General features: G+C 60.8%; 1 protein-coding gene across 1 annotated transcript; it reads right to left on the bottom strand.

Annotated features, from left to right (window-relative positions):
- Window positions 1–6,598: 6,598 nt before the first annotated feature.
- IRX3 (iroquois homeobox 3) lies at window positions 6,599–10,130 on the bottom strand. Its single transcript, XM_025447896.3, has 4 exons — window positions 9,049–10,130; window positions 7,756–8,875; window positions 7,527–7,593; window positions 6,599–7,040 (listed from the first exon to the last, which is right to left on the bottom strand). Exons 1-4 carry the CDS (start codon window positions 9,316–9,318, stop codon window positions 6,986–6,988), a joined length of 1,512 nt encoding a protein of 503 aa, XP_025303681.1. The 5' UTR covers window positions 9,319–10,130; the 3' UTR covers window positions 6,599–6,985.
- Between the last annotated feature and the right edge of the window lie 4,688 nt (window positions 10,131–14,818).

Below are 14,818 nucleotides of genomic sequence, written 5' to 3'. Positions count from 1 at the left end.
GTTACCTGAGGGGTCAGTGAATGAATGAATGCTGTGGGATCCAGGGAAGTGGCTTTCTGTGTGCCTGTCTTTCTTCTCACTCTCTCTCACGCATTTTAGTCATTTAAAATCTAAAAAGCTTCTTGAGGAGTTAACACAGTCACAAGGTTCAAAAGGAGCAAATGGATTGAGACTAAAAAACATCCCTCCGTCCTTGACCCTCAGCTGCCTGGGTCCTTTCCCCGAGGCAATCACACCAGCTCCTTGTACAAACAAATGTATATTACCCTTTGATTTTTATTTATTTTTGTAAGATTTTATTTATCTCTTTGACAGAGGGGGAGAGAGAGAGAGAGAGAGCGCGGGCACAAGCAGTGGGGAGGGGCAGAGGGAGAGGGAGAAGCAGACTCCCCACTGAGCAGGGCGCCTGACATGGGGCTCTATCCCAGGACCCCAGGATCATGACCTGAACTGAAGGCAGATGCGTAACCAGCTGAGCCACCCAGGTGCCCTTATATTACCCCTTTAATCCAGACAGCTACATACCTATGGAATGTTCTCCTCGTACCAGAAGAGTCTCTTAACCTGACCTCTTTAAGCCTTCATTTATTTATCAGGTCTCCCTGAGGAGGGGTTGTGAGCATTAACGAAAATTCATGGAAAGCAGTTAGCATGGTTAATGGTTAGGCCTATCAAATAATAAGCACTCAACCCCATTTTATTCGTTTTATTTTAGTTATTTTATTTTGTGAAAGAGGGTGAAGGAAATAGGAGGTGACACGGCCTCCACTCCGGCCACTGAGGCCAATGCCCAGCTCTTGAAGGGGGCGAGACTTCCTGTCAGCATTTGTATACAGATCATGAGCCATTCACCCCAAAGACAAGAAGGGAAGAGGAAGGAGCAAAGAAAAATATGGACAAAGAAAACTTCAAAGCCGCTCTAAAAAATAGAAACTGAGCCCCACCCCCAACTCTAAGCAGGCCCCATCCCGCATTGAAGGCCTCCCCGGCATTGAGGTGGACACCATCTGGCTTCAGACACTTTTCCTCAACACCCCAGCGTCAAGTCAAGCAAAGTGGGGTGGGAGGAGAGAAATAAGTTGGGTTGGTTCACACAGAGCCTCCAGATTCTGTGCAACAGTGATAAATAATGTACAAAGCCCAGAAAACGCAGCTCTGTTGAGTCTGGGCCTCTTTCTCCCCGAGGTGTGAGGAAAGGGGAAGCAGGGCGTTCATCCTGTTAAATTCCTGGAGCTCTGCATTCTGGGGGGCCCAGTGGGAGCCCCAGGAGGCTGAGCCAGTCTTTGAGCCAACCAGGTGGCCTGCCAGGTTGCCAAGGGTCTCCCCACTCGGGGCCTCAGGCAGGCCAGCATGTCACAGGCCCACAATCTGAGCATGAGGCCTATCTCTTGCTATCATTAATTCATTTCTCCCCTGCTGGCCATCAAAATCCCATAAAAAAAACCATAACATAATATCAAAATAATAGTAATGTCATTTTAATCTACACACATTTTTATCACTGTTCAAAAGATTTTTTTAAAATTACCCCTGGAAACTCCCGCTATCTAATAATTATCAGAAAAAAAAAAAAAAGAGGAAAGAGAGAGAGAAAGAGAGAGAGCGAGCAGGGGGGAAAAAAAGCCCACAAGAGGCAGGGAAGCTCTGCTTTGTCAGGGAGAAGAAAATAAAGAGAAATCAGCCCAGCTTCAAAGGGCGCATTTCCATAATTGCCCTGTAACTTTAGCAAAATAAATCTGAGCGGCTGAGAAAAGCACAATCTCTCAGATGAGTGCACTCCAAAGGTCCCGGAGGGCTACGGGCCCACTTGTTAGCGGCCCAGAGCAGTGGGAGAATGCAGGGCTCCCCACCAGCACAAAAGCCATGAAATCACAGCCTTCCCGTCCTAGACAGGCCGGGCCAGAGTAAGACCTTACCCTGCCTTTGTCTCCCTCCTGCTCCCTGACACGGGACACACACCCACACGCACCCCCCACCCCACATGCACGCACACCCGCACTCCTACATGCACCCACACACACCCGTGCACACACACACACCCATGCACCCACACCCACACGCCCACACCCACTCTGGGGTAAAATAAGCAAGTAAATAAATAGAGACATTTATGCGTAGGAAGGGCTGGCGGCAGTTAAGAGGTGGCAATTATTATGAGCCAAACCACAGGAGTTAGGCTTTCATCTGCGAGAACATTCCCGTAACCTGCTCCTGATATAAATATCCAGTGAGAAAGGCCCCAACTTTCCAGACACACATCCTCTTTGGAGAGGAGTCTGTCTCTCCCTCCTGAGACGGTCCCACCTCCAGCGGCTCAGGGAGCAGAGACCTCCTCTTCTATTTCCCAGGCTGGCAAAGTTGCGTGCTTGTGCTCCCCCATCCCCACGGCCTCCTTCCAGGGCCCAGAGTTTTAAAGAGCAAAAAGTGGCCCCACTTAGCATCCTCCCCTAATGTTTCCCTTCCACACAGCTGAGTTTTCTGGGAGAAAACACACTGCTCTAATGGCCCCAGACGCCTCTCCCCTCCCTCACCCTCTTGGTTTCTTGACCGAGGCATTATGGACATTTCGGACCTCCTAATTCTCTGCTGTCGGGGCTGGCCAGTGTCTGTGGGGCAGCATCCCTGGTGTCAGCGGCATCCCTGGTCTCCACCCATGAGATGCCAGCAGCACCCTTCCACAGTCAAGACAATGGAAAGTGTCTCCAGACATGGTCATATGTCCTGGGAGTGGGGGCATTGCCCAGCGGAGAACCACTGCTCAACCTAGGGACCTCTTGCCATGGCTACCCACCTCTCCCACACTCAGGAAGAGGTGCCCTGTGGGGTTTTCCGTGCAAACAATCTGGATGGTCTTCAGAGGGGCTGGAGCCTCTGTTGAGAGGGAAGCAGGAGCTGCAAGTGAGCCAGGTAGGCCACCAATAGATGGACATTTTCAGTGTGGTCACGTTGGCCGGCTGGATCCGCTGACAGTGGCTAATCAAGATCAGGAAGCAGTCTCCAGAGAGGCTATGGGCTCCCTCTATTTATGCCCAAAATGCGACAACCTTGGATTCATCGACTCCAATCCTCTCTATCTTGCAGATGGTGAGGGTGGAGGCCCAGGTCGGGATGACACTGCCTCCCCTCAAGCTCGAGTTAGCTCTGCCCCATAGACATAATTTGTACATACCCGTGATTGCCCTCTTTCATTTGGCAGAAGTAGAGGGTACATGCAGCTAGGAGTTAGAAGATACAGACAACGTTTCTAGAAGGATACGAATATTAGGCCCACAGCCAGAGTTCCTGATGAAAAGTCCCAACAAATCAGTGAAGATGTCTGACATCCAATTCCCATCCAAGGATTCAATCCCTATGGCTCACCTTCCAAAACCCAGGCCTGAGACAGTGGACTCTCCAGGTGGCCTGGAGACCATCGGCCCAGCTGGGGAGGACTTGCCCTCTCCTCGTGCCTCCCCTGGAGCAGGTGAGTGGCTGGAGCCCTCTTTATTCTCCGGGGAAGCCTCTACCGCAGTAGCTTTTCCAGGTTGCCCTCTGACTGGACCCCGCTTCCTCCTCCCTGTATTCCAGTGAAAATAAATTCAATTGGAAATCATGAATGTGCCAGTCCCAGAGGTGGGCCATCACTTAGGGAGATAATTTTATTCTCCTCTGGCTCTCTGGCTCGGTGATGCACCCCCACCTCCAGCTCCGTGCAGATAATGAGGGAAGCGGTGACATACACTCCTTCCTCTGACCTAATTGATTATCCCCACACACCATGGCGTGCTTTGCATAACCAGCCCCGACAGCAGGAACCCCTTCCAGGAGGAGTGATTGACATATTTTATTTCTAATTGAAGCTTAATCAGGACCCAGGATAAGATTCCCAGACATTCTTTCTCTATTACTCCTTATTCTCTCTGGCTTCCTCCTCACTCTCTCTCTCTCTCTCTGAACTGTACTCCCTCCAGCTTATTTTTTCCTTTTAAAATTTTAGGTCCACACAATAAAGTATGGATGGAGAGAGTTCCTAGGATCCCTGAGAGGAGGGAGAGGAGGGGATGGCTTGGGGAGGAGGATGCAGAAATGGTGAAATGGGCAGGGGAGCTGCTTCTTCTTCCCTCCTTTGGCTAGAAAGCCCATGGGATCTTTTTTGTTTTGATTGAAGTTATCCTATGGGGGTCAATCTGGGGCCATGGGAAGGGCCCATGTGTTCTGTTGGACGGAGAAGATCCAGCTACATGGAGCCACTCCCAGATCTCTCCCAGCTGTCCTTGCCCCCCCCCCCCCCGCCCCCCACACACTGCCTGCTCCGTAGAGGCAGGACTGTTTCATCAGAGGGCCACCATCCTGACGAAGTGGGCAAGCCTCAGGGTTTACACCAGAGAGACGCCAAGCACAGGGAATCAGATCTCTCCAAGCTTGGCCTCTCCACACCCACCTCCCTGTGAACAGAGGCATTTCCTCCTCCCCTGGTGGGTGCTCAGGGCAGAGAGGCTGCCTGCCTTCTCACCCTCTCCCTGACCACCATGGCCTAGGACGTTCCTTTCTCCCTGGTTTGAACTGGGTCCTGTGGTGCCTGATGGCCGACACCTCACTCTTCTGGCTGAAGGTTGTGTATGGGCAGAAATATTGCCCAGAGTTGAAGAGAGCCGTCTGAGATTCTGGAATAGAGTATTAGTCAGACCAGGGCTATCTACCCCTGTGACCCCGGGCCAGCCCCGGACGAGCTTTCTCTCACCCGCACATCCTGCGAGGTAGGTGGCATTACTCCCATCTTACAGATGAGGAAACAGTGCAGAGAAGTTAATTATCTGCCTAGAGTTTCACAGGACGTACATAGACCTGGGAACTAGATCTGTGCCACAGTGGAGCTCGGGAGGCACTAGTGGACAGGCTATGGCGGGGGGGCTGCCCACCTATAGGCACTCAGGCTAACAGCAGAGGCCTCTGTCTGGCCCGGGGCCCTGGTCTCTGAGGTTCCAGGCCCAGAGGATTGGAGCCCGTTCCATGGGGCAGGGGAGCCTTGCCCAGGACCTGAGCTGAACCACAGCCTCCACCTGAGACCTGGGAAGGCGTCTGAATCCCATGAACACCATTAATAAAGAGCTGGGAGGTGACAGAGCCCCGAGAGACATCTCCCACTTCTGGGGAAAGGGCTAGAGGGGGAGCCCCCAGCCTTGCTTGGAAGGTCTGTGCTCAGAAAGCAGCCTCCGCTTCACCAGTCCTCTGGGAAAGGCCACTTACTAACACACGAGATGCCAACAGACCCTCTTTCCCCCTTGCCCCTGGGGGGCCACCACACCCAGACTCCCCAGCCTCAGTGAGGTTCCTTGGGGGCCATGCAGGCAGCTGCCTGGGCATTTAGGATCCAGGTCTGCTCCCCCTCCCCAACCTGGAAGGGGTACTATAAATAGAATGCCTGCCTTGTTCTGTGGCTTCAGGCATGCAAGCGCTTCCCAAACCTCCCAGGAGACCTGCAGGATTGTCACAGGCTCCACACAAGGGGGTGGGAGTGGGTGGCAAACTCCTGGTATCTGGCCACCCTCTAAATTTACTAACTAATCACGAGGAAGGAGATGCAAAAAGAGGTACCCTCCGCTTCATGCCCCGAGGCGGCACTCTTCTGGCGCTCCCTACAACTTGTTCAAGTCAAAGTTGGGCCGCCGCCGGCCACTGAAAGAGAAAACAAGAGGAGGAGGAGGGGGCTGGTGGCCGCCGGCCTGGCTGGAGAGGCCGCCGAGGTAGGCGCTGAGTGGCCCTTTTGTCCTGTAGAGGGAGCTCCAGCCCCAAATTTCTCGGCTCCCTCCCCCAACCCGCCCACCCCTGGACGGCTGGGAGCCTGAGTCCCGGATGCAGAGGTACAGGGGCCCAACACCCCTGCCCCCCCCAACCGGGACCCCCAGACAGCCGTCCTTCTGGGGCACTTGCGGAAAACCCGCTGGGGTGCCAAGACAAACCGATGTTACCAGGACACGGGTCCCCCAACTCAATTCGCCCTGGGCGCAGTCCCGGAGAGGAAAGGATGTTCATCCCTAGGCTCCCTGCTCCTCCCTACCCACCCTCTGCTACCACCACCCCGCACCCTCTCATCTGTAAGGAGGAGTCTAGGGTGCAAGGAGGTTGGAAGAGGCTTGAACTGAGCCGGCACATGCCCTTACAGAAGACTGAGAACCCCTCAGTTGTGCCTGTCTCTACGAATGGGGCTGGGAGTGATGGGAACCTCCCAGCCTAACCCTTCTGCATCCAGACCCTTCTCTGAGTCTTTCTGCTTTGTCATAGGAGCAGGCCCCAAGAACCCTCGGTGGCTCAAGCGGACAGGCAGGTGGGCCCAACTGCCCGGACTTCTCCGAGGGCATCTTGAGGCTTCCCCTGCCCTTTCCCACGGGCGCCCCACGTTCTTCTCTCCAACTGCCTCACCTCCAGCGGCAACCCCAGGGCCCGCCACTGCTGTGTCTCCTCGGCCTCCGCGCTCTCCCGATCACACGGTCCTGACTCTCCTCCTTTTCCTCTCATCCCGGCGACTCCTCAAAGGTGGGGGCGTGGGGGGAGTGGATGAAACAAAACACAACAAAAACCAAGCCGATCGGTCGTGGGGGGTGGGGGGCAGACAGGCGGGTTATAGTCAAAGTGGCAACAGCTCATTTATTTAGCCAAAAATAGATACTTTCTTGTACAATTTGGTTCACACATATGTACATTTTTCTGTATATACAAAAAAAGTCAGACACGGTTATTCTCACGGAGACTCCACCCCCCAAAATCAACCGAACCAAAACAAAAACAAAAACAAAAACAAACCAAAAACCCTCACAGACTCTGCTAATGTGGGGTACAGAAGCCACTTGGGGAGGACTCAGGGGGACTTGTTTTATTTTTTTTTCTTTTTTGTTTAGTTTTCTTTTTAAGGTATTCATACACGGACATGCTTACAAGTCATAACTATACAGAGCGATTTTTTTTTTTTACAATTATTACAACGATTTAAAATTTTTAAAAATAAGTACTAGGACGAGGAGAGAGCCGATAGGACCAGGGCGGCATCCAGGTGGTTCTGGGGCCTGGAAGAGAGAAGCAATGGTTGCAAAGGCAAGTTCGGAGCACCGACGCTGCCCAGGGCCGGGAGACCCAGGCCGGGGCTGAGGCCGGGGGCTGGGAGGCGTCTCCGTGTCAGATGCCGGCCCGCTGTGGATGTCGGCCTTCACCGACACGAGGGCGGGAGGGCGGCAGATCGCGGGGCCGGGCTGGGAGGCCTGCAGGTGGGCTTCCCGGAGCCGCCGCCCGCTCCAGGGGCCCGCCGGGCTCGGGTGCCCAGCGAGCCGCACCCTGGGCCGCGCCCGGGGTCCAGGACCGGGACCTCGGGGCCGGCTGTGCGCCCGCGGGGACTACCCAGGGCCCCGCGCTCCGGCCCCTTTCTAAAGCGCGTCCCGGCTGCGCTCCCCCGGGGGCGAAAGGCGCGCGTGTGCCTCCGCGTTTGTCCCTCCCCCCCTTGCCCATCCCACCATCCCCGCCCCCCCCACCCCACCCCCTACCGCGGGGTCTCTTACCGCCTGGGCACCGGCTGGAAAGCTGTCTTGAGTAACTTTTTCTCCACTTCCAAGGCACTACAGCGATCTAAGGGGAGCCGGGAAGAAAAAGGAGGGCCTTTAGAGCGCTCCAGTGCCGCAGTCAGGGCCGCGGAAAGCGCCCTGCGCCCCCGGGGTCCTGCGCGCCCCCGCCCGCGCCCGCGCGACCCGAACCCACCCCTGCCCTCCGCGGCCCGCGCTCCGTAGTCACCTGCTCCGCCCTCGGGCTCCGCAGGCCGAGCGAAGGCAGCAGCGGCCGCGGCCGGGTGGCCCGCGGCTCCGGGAAGTCCCAGCAGGTGTGGAGGGGCCGAGCCGAGCAGGGAGAGCGGGTGCGGGCGTGGGCCCGGCGGCGGGCCTGGGAACGGCCGGTTGGTCCAAGCGGGGAACTTGCTCAGCGGCGCCGAGACGAGTCTGTGAGCCGCGGCGGCCGCGGCGGCGGGCGAGAGCTGCAGGGCTGGGGGCGCGACGGCTGCCCCGGGGGGGGAACCCCCAGCGCCCGGGGGCGAGCGGCGCGGGTTGTCCGGGCTCGTGGCCGTCTCGGCCAGGGACCAGATCTTGGGCTTCTGCAGGGCCGAGGCGGGCGCCGGCGCGGGAGCGCAGGGGTCCAGGCCCGCGGGAGGCGAGGGCGGGGACGGCGGCACCGCGGCCACCGGCGGTGGCGCTGGGGCCAGACTCAACACCGGCGGCGGACGCTCCTCCAGGCCCTCCGAGCTGTCGTCCGAGTCGCTATTCTTGGAGTCTGCGATGGGTCTCAGGCCGAGGTCGCCGTCCCGGTGCGCCGCCCCGGCCAAGGCGAGCTCAGGCCCCACGGCCGCGCCGTCTAAGTTCTCCAGGTCGATCTCCTCGTCCTCGTCGTCGTCCGCCAGGCCCTCGCCCCCCGTGTCCTCCTCCTCCCCCACGAGCTCCTCCTCCTCCAGCTCCAGCTCGCGCTTGCTGTCTTCTTCGTCCTCCTCCTCGTCTTCCTCCTCGCGCTCGCTGCCATAAGCATTGCCCTCCTCGTCGGTGCGGCTGCGGGGCGCCCAAGTCATCTTGTTCTCCTTCTTGAGGCGCCGGCGCGCGTTGGCGAACCAGGTGGACACCTGGGTGAGGGTCATCTTGGTGATGATGGCCAGCATGATCTTCTCGCCCTTGGTGGGGTAGGGGTTCTTGCGGTGCTCGTTCAGCCAGGCCTTGAGCGTGCTGGTGCTCTCCCGGGTGGCGTTCTTGGGACGGGACGGGTCCCCGAACTGGTACTGGCCATACGGGTAGAAGGCGGGGTGCGGGTGCGGAAACGCGGCGGCCGCGGCCGGATGCTGCACCCCCGGGCTGTCTTTCAGCTCGTACTGCGCGCCCTGCACGCACATGGAGAGGGAAGGGACACGCGCGGAGGGCGCGCGGGTGAGCCCCAGCCGTCACCGCCTCCACCCTCCCGGCCTGGGCCCCGCTCGTTACTGCCGCGCGCTCACCCTGTCCCGCGCCCCAACTCTTACCCTCCCCCCGCCACCCCGGCTCCCTGGGCGCTTACCAGCTGCGGGAAGATGGGCAGCTCGGCGGCGTAGGGCAGAAAGGCACCGTAGCCTTGGGCGGCGGCGGCGGCCGCTGCGGCCGCGGCATAGGGCGCCCCGTACACGGAGGAGAGCACGTTGGACAGGGACCCCGAGGCGGCCAGCTCCGAGGCTCCGGCTCCCGGGCCGCCCCGGGCCCCCGCGCTGCCGCCGCCGCCGCCGGCGGCCCCCGGGCGCTCGGGTGGGTAGAGCGGGCGGATATACTGGTATCCGAGCTGGGGGAAGGACATGGTGGCCCGCGGGGCACGGACGGAGAGGGGGCCCGGCCCCCGGGGCCGCCCAGCTCAGCGCCGCCCGCGGGCTCCGGCGCGCATCGGGGGCTGGGCCGGGCTGGGGCCGCGCTGCCTCCCGCGCTGCGCTGCGCTCCGCGTTCGCCTATTGATCTGCTCCGCGGCGGCGGCGGCGGCGGCGGCGGCGGCGGCGGCGGCGAGGAGCCAGGTCAGGTCCGAACAGATTGGCGGAGATTCCCGGGGCTCCGGGCTCTGATTGACATTTCTACGGGCCCGCAAGCCCCTCCTCTCTGCGCCGCGCTCCCTCCTCTCGCAGCCGGAGCTGCCTCTGCCCGCGCCTCGTTCCTCTCTGCCCTCCTCTCCCCGAGCGGTGTCGCGCCTCGCCTCCTTCGCCCTCCTCTAGTTTTCACTCCTCCTCCTCCTCCTCCTCGCCCTTCCTCTCCCCTCCCCGCCCTCCCCGCGCTCCTCTTCCCCCTAGGATCGCTTCCGCTCCTTCGGGCTCTTGCACTCTCCTGGACGCTCGGAAACTCTCTTCCTTCTCCTGCTTTTCCGTCCTCTCTATTCCTTTCCTCTTCTCCCCTTTCGGCCCCCTTCACTCATTCTTCTCCCCTGTTTTTATCTCACTCAGTCAACTCCCACGGCTCCCCCCCCCACCCCCAGCCCTGGCCTCGGCGCCCCGGGCTCAGGCGGCCTAAAGTTGGGGACACTTAAGGTGCCGTGCGGGGGGTGTGAGTCCGTGCATCTGGGTCTGAGGCTGTGTCTGTGTGTCCGTCCCCGCCCTCACCTCCTCCCCTGCCCTTCCCCAAATCTCGGGTCTGACGTCGCGCCCTCTTATTCGACTTTTCCTCGCGTCTCCTTCCCGAGTCGCCAATCGCCGGGGCGCCTTCCAGGCGAGGCCGCCCACCCCGGAGGATACTGCGCGCGGGGCGGGGCGGGGCGGGGCGGGGCCGCGAGCCCGGGCGCTCCGAGTCCCCGCCCGCCCCCTCCGGCCTGCGCGGGGAGGGGCCGCGGGAGGCGCGGGGCCGCGGGTTAGTGCGGGGTCAGCGGGCCCCTCCCGGCTGCCAGCCCCTCGGCACCTCCCCCCCTCCGCCGCCGCGCGGGGCCTGGGTCGGGACCAGAATTCGGCCCGGGGCCGGCGCTGGGGCTCTCCTCGGCTCCGGGCCCCCTTTTCGTCTCGCACCCCGAGACTCCAGGCCACGCTCGGCGGCGTAGAGGAAGGAACTAGAAGAGTGGTGCGAGGGGGGAAGGGGTGCCTTCTAGCCGAGGCTTCAGAGGCCATCTCATTGCCCGGGGGAGCGAAGCAGCCCCCCCACCCCGCCCCCCCAGGACCAAACCCTGAAATCAGCTCCTTGAACGCGGCCTGTGTCCGGGTGCGAATGTCTGATGGAAATGGCGGGCTCTGCCTTTGGAGGGGCTGGAGTGCGGACCCCTGGGGATCCCGGGGAGCCACGACTGGAGAGCGGAGCCCAGCGGCGCCCTAAGCGGCTGTGCGTGGGGGGAGGAGCAGAAAGCCAGGTGGCGAAGGCTCCGGGAACTTTCCGAGAGCGCCTCGACAAGTTTGTCTTGGGGTTTTCGGTCCGTAGACACCCTTCGCTTCCCTGCCCCTTCCTCTGCTCTCCGGTCACCGTGCCAAACTGTTTTCTCTCTGCAAAGATCCTATCGCCATCTCGGGTGGGGATGGGAGGCAAGGCTTTGAGTTTCACAGTGGGATATTTCCTAAATCAAACCTGAAATCCCAGTACCCGAACGCCCGCCTCCACGGATTAGGGCGTGCAGCCCACCGCGGGATTGAAATTCCCGGAGTCGCGGCGACTGCGGGCTGAAAGCTTTAGGCCGCGGCCGCGACCGCCGCCCAGGCCAGGCCTGCAGCGGTGCCGCGCTCCGGGGACAACCCGGAGGCGGTGACTGTTCTGGAGTGGCCAGCCCGGGCTGCGAGGCGGAAACTGGCCGCCGCGCCGATTGATGGAGGAATTGAATCCAAATTCCACCGGAGTGGAGGGATCGGAGAGTCCCGGCCCCAGGCTGTCCCTCTGGTCTGGGCAGCTCTGGGCAGTTCAGGAATGAGCTCCCAGTTCTGACCCCACCCCTCACTCCCGGCTCCTTTCACCGGTCTTCGCACAGGGCGGCGGCTCCGAGAAAAATGCAGGTGGTGGTGGTGGTGGTGGTGGTGGTGGTGGTGGTAGTGAGGAGACGGGAAAGTTTGGGGGAGACCAGTTTGGGGTTCGAGGGCGACCCGTCTGGGGTTCAACTGGGGAAACGGACGTGTGGCCTTCTCACGTGCGGCTGAGCTCTTTCCCATATCCCCTCCCCACCTGCTTCTCTGTCTGATACCTGGCGCTCGCCTTAGCTGGAGTCTCCCCCAGAGGGGGAGATACCAGGGGAAGCTCTGGCTTTGAAATGTTTCCCCGGCGCCTGATTTCGTTTCCAGTTAAACCTCTCAGCCAAGTGGCTTCGGGAATCCTGGGCTCAGCTTCTCACGGAAGATCTCAGGGGTTACAGAATTGAGGGTAACATCATTTCCCCGAGTGCTTCCTTAGGTGTCAGACCTTGAGCCTCGACGGCCCTGAACCCTTGAGTTTGCACAAAGCGGTGGCATCGGACCCGAGCAAGCCAGGAGCCAGACTCCGAGGCGGGGGCTCTGGGGGGTGCGCTGTAAACGCCCGGATGAAACGCTCGCTATTTAACTCCGCTCTTCCAGAAGGAAAAGAGAAAACTATGAGCCTCGGAGATGCTTCTCCCGCCTAACCAGCTATCGACTGGGCTGCGTCGAGCTGCGGGAGGTGGGAAACAGGCCAGGGACCGGGCGAGGCTGTTCTCTGCGAACCAACCACGCAGGTCCGGGGGCGCCCGTGGCCCCGAAGGCGAACCCTAGACCCATTCGCGTACCCGAGAACCTCCATTCATTAGGTCCCTCCAGGAGCCCCAGGTCCCGAGCAGAAGCGGCCTCTCCACTACCCTAGTGTCCAGCAGAGATCGGCCCTGCCCTGGCCCGGGAGCTCGCACTTCACGTCGGGACTCAGCGTCCCAGGCGGCCGAGCCCCGACGTGGCCCTGGCTCTGCAACTCGACCGGCCAGTGGCGCTCGGCCCCCGGACTGAACTCGCGGGTTCGAGGGCAGCCAAGCCATCTCCAGAGATTTTTAATCCAAGGGATGAGGTTAAAGTGACACTCGCACAGGGAGGAGAAGCAGGTGCACGGGAAGTTGATTTGGGAAGGGCGTGCGCGCACAAACCGCCGCACACAAAAGCTTCTCCGTCTTTTCGCCGCCTTCCAACGTTCCCAGCGCACAAAGCGCTTCGGAGGCTTGCTGTAGACGCTCTCTCTACGCGGCCCCGAGCGCGGCAGTGCACGCAGAGGGTGTCCGCAGGACACGTTTGGTGCACACGGCAGCGCTCGCTGGACTCGCACCTGGGGCCGCGCGGCCCGACGTCTGCCCAGGGCCCGCGGCCCTCCAGGCTCAGGGGCAGCGCCACGCACTGCACGCGAGCGGCTCACCACCGGGGCCCCCTTCGGCCCCCCGCCTCGCCCAGCCTCACGGTGCGCGCGCGTCCCCGTCGGGGGGCGCCGCTGCAGCCCTGGGTGTCCCCGCAGAGGCCCATCTTCTGTCCTTCCCTCCCAGACCCGGAGTCCCGGGGCTGCAGTGCGGCCGGCGATCCCTCCGCTGCCTGCAGACGCCGCGGCGCACGCTCCCACCGCTCCCTCCCCCCGCGCTCGGGTTACAGGTTAATGAAATGCTCGTTTTCCTCAGTCATTTGTTTTGTTTTCCTGCAAAGTTCTGATAAGTAGCTAACCAACGAAGCTTGTAATTACAATCTTACAGAAACCGGGCCGATCTGTATATAAATCTCACCATCCAATTACAAGATGTAATAATTTTGCACTCAAGCTGGTAATGAGGTCTAATACTCGTGCATGCGATAATCCCCTCTGGATGCTGGCTTGATCAGATGTTGGCTTTGTAATTAGACGGGCAGAAAATCATTATTTCATGTTCAAATAGAAAATGAGGTTGGTGGGAAGTTAATTTCTCTCCGCTCTGTGAAGCGTAGACAAGAATTTAATGATTTAATTACAGTTGTAAGCCCTTTCCATGAGACTTAAATTGAGCTGAGAATATTTTTTTCTTCTCTCTCCCTCTCTCTCCCTCTTCCGCATTCTCTCTCTCCGCTATTAGCAGCCTCGCGGACGCCCGAGTGCGTGGCCCGGCGTCCGCGCCCGGAGGGATTTGCATCAGGCCGGAATCCGGACCCGGGGATCCCAGGAGGCGCGGGGCCGCGGCCTTGCAGAGCCGCCCCGGAACGGGTTGCCGCTCCCCGCCGGTCGCCGGGGCCTCGAGGCCGGCCCCTGGGCCCCGAGGAGCGTCGGGGAAACTTTGCAAGAAACTTTGCCAACTTTGCTCTCGGCGGGGGAGAGGCCGCCCGGCCCAGGCCGCCGAAGCTGCGGGCCGCGACGCGCGCGGTGGGCCCCGAGCGGGGCTCGTGCACCCGGGAGCCGGCCGGGCCGCCGCAGGAGGAGCGCGAGGCCGGCCGGCGGCCCCCGGCTCCGCGCTGCGCCCCCCGCGCTAACCCCGCCCGGCCGGCGCCCCCGGGCCCCGCCGCGGCCCGCCACTCGCCGCGCCCAGGATGGCGGGGATGGAAAACCTGGCCCGCAGCGCAAGTGATCTGATTTTCCTTTACCTCTCCACGACCAACCTCGTCTCCACCTGACTGCAGCAGTTTCACTGCCGCCCTCTCCTTTGTTTTTCGCTCCCCGGCTGTCTGTCTCCCCCACTTTCTAGGCATTCGATTCCCCAATCATCCCTTTCCCTTCCCTTTCCCCCGCTCCCTCCTCCACCCCCACCTCCGGTGTTTTATTTGCTCCTCTGGACCACTTTGCGCTTCACTTTTCTCAGTCGGGCTCCTCCCCCCTGCCCTGACTTTGTCTCTGTTCATCTCTGCCTGCCCGTGTGCGTGTGACGGTCCCCCTTCTCGCCCCCAGCGCTCCCTCTCTCTCCCCTTCTCCCCTTCCTCCCGGTCTGCGTGCTTCTCCGCTCCTCGGTCTGGCTCTCGGGTTCTCCTCTGCGTGTGTTTTTCTCTCTTCTCTCCTCTCTCCCTCTTCAGGACCTGTCTCCCCCCCTCCCCTCCGTGGATCTTCCTTCCCCGCGGCGCCCCCTTCTCATCCGTCTTGGGAGATGAATTTGTCGCCTTATTGGATGCCGAGGCCAGCGCCGGTGATGGGGCTCGGCCAGCCTCGCGCATTTTCTTCATGCATATTGAGGAGATGGTAATGAGCGCGTTTGCATTGTTGCATGGAGAGACTGCGTTTCCGGCCGCAGTTCGCGGCGGGCGAGGGTGGCGCGGCCCCCGGGGGGCCCCGCAGTGGGCACCCAGCCTGGTGGCCGCAGCCGGCCCTCAGCGGGATCGCGGGGTGCTCGGGCCCCGGGGAGGAAGTGACCTCCGGGGGCGCGCGGCCTCCTCGGGCTCCTCCACAAAGGCCGGCCGCGCGCCCCTCATTAAAGCCTG

The sequence above is a fragment of the Canis lupus genome, chromosome 2, assembly GCF_003254725.2.
Source record: "Canis lupus dingo isolate Sandy chromosome 2, ASM325472v2, whole genome shotgun sequence".
Classification (NCBI taxonomy): domain Eukaryota; kingdom Metazoa; phylum Chordata; class Mammalia; order Carnivora; family Canidae; genus Canis; species Canis lupus.
This window is presented reverse-complemented; position numbering and strand designations above follow the sequence as displayed.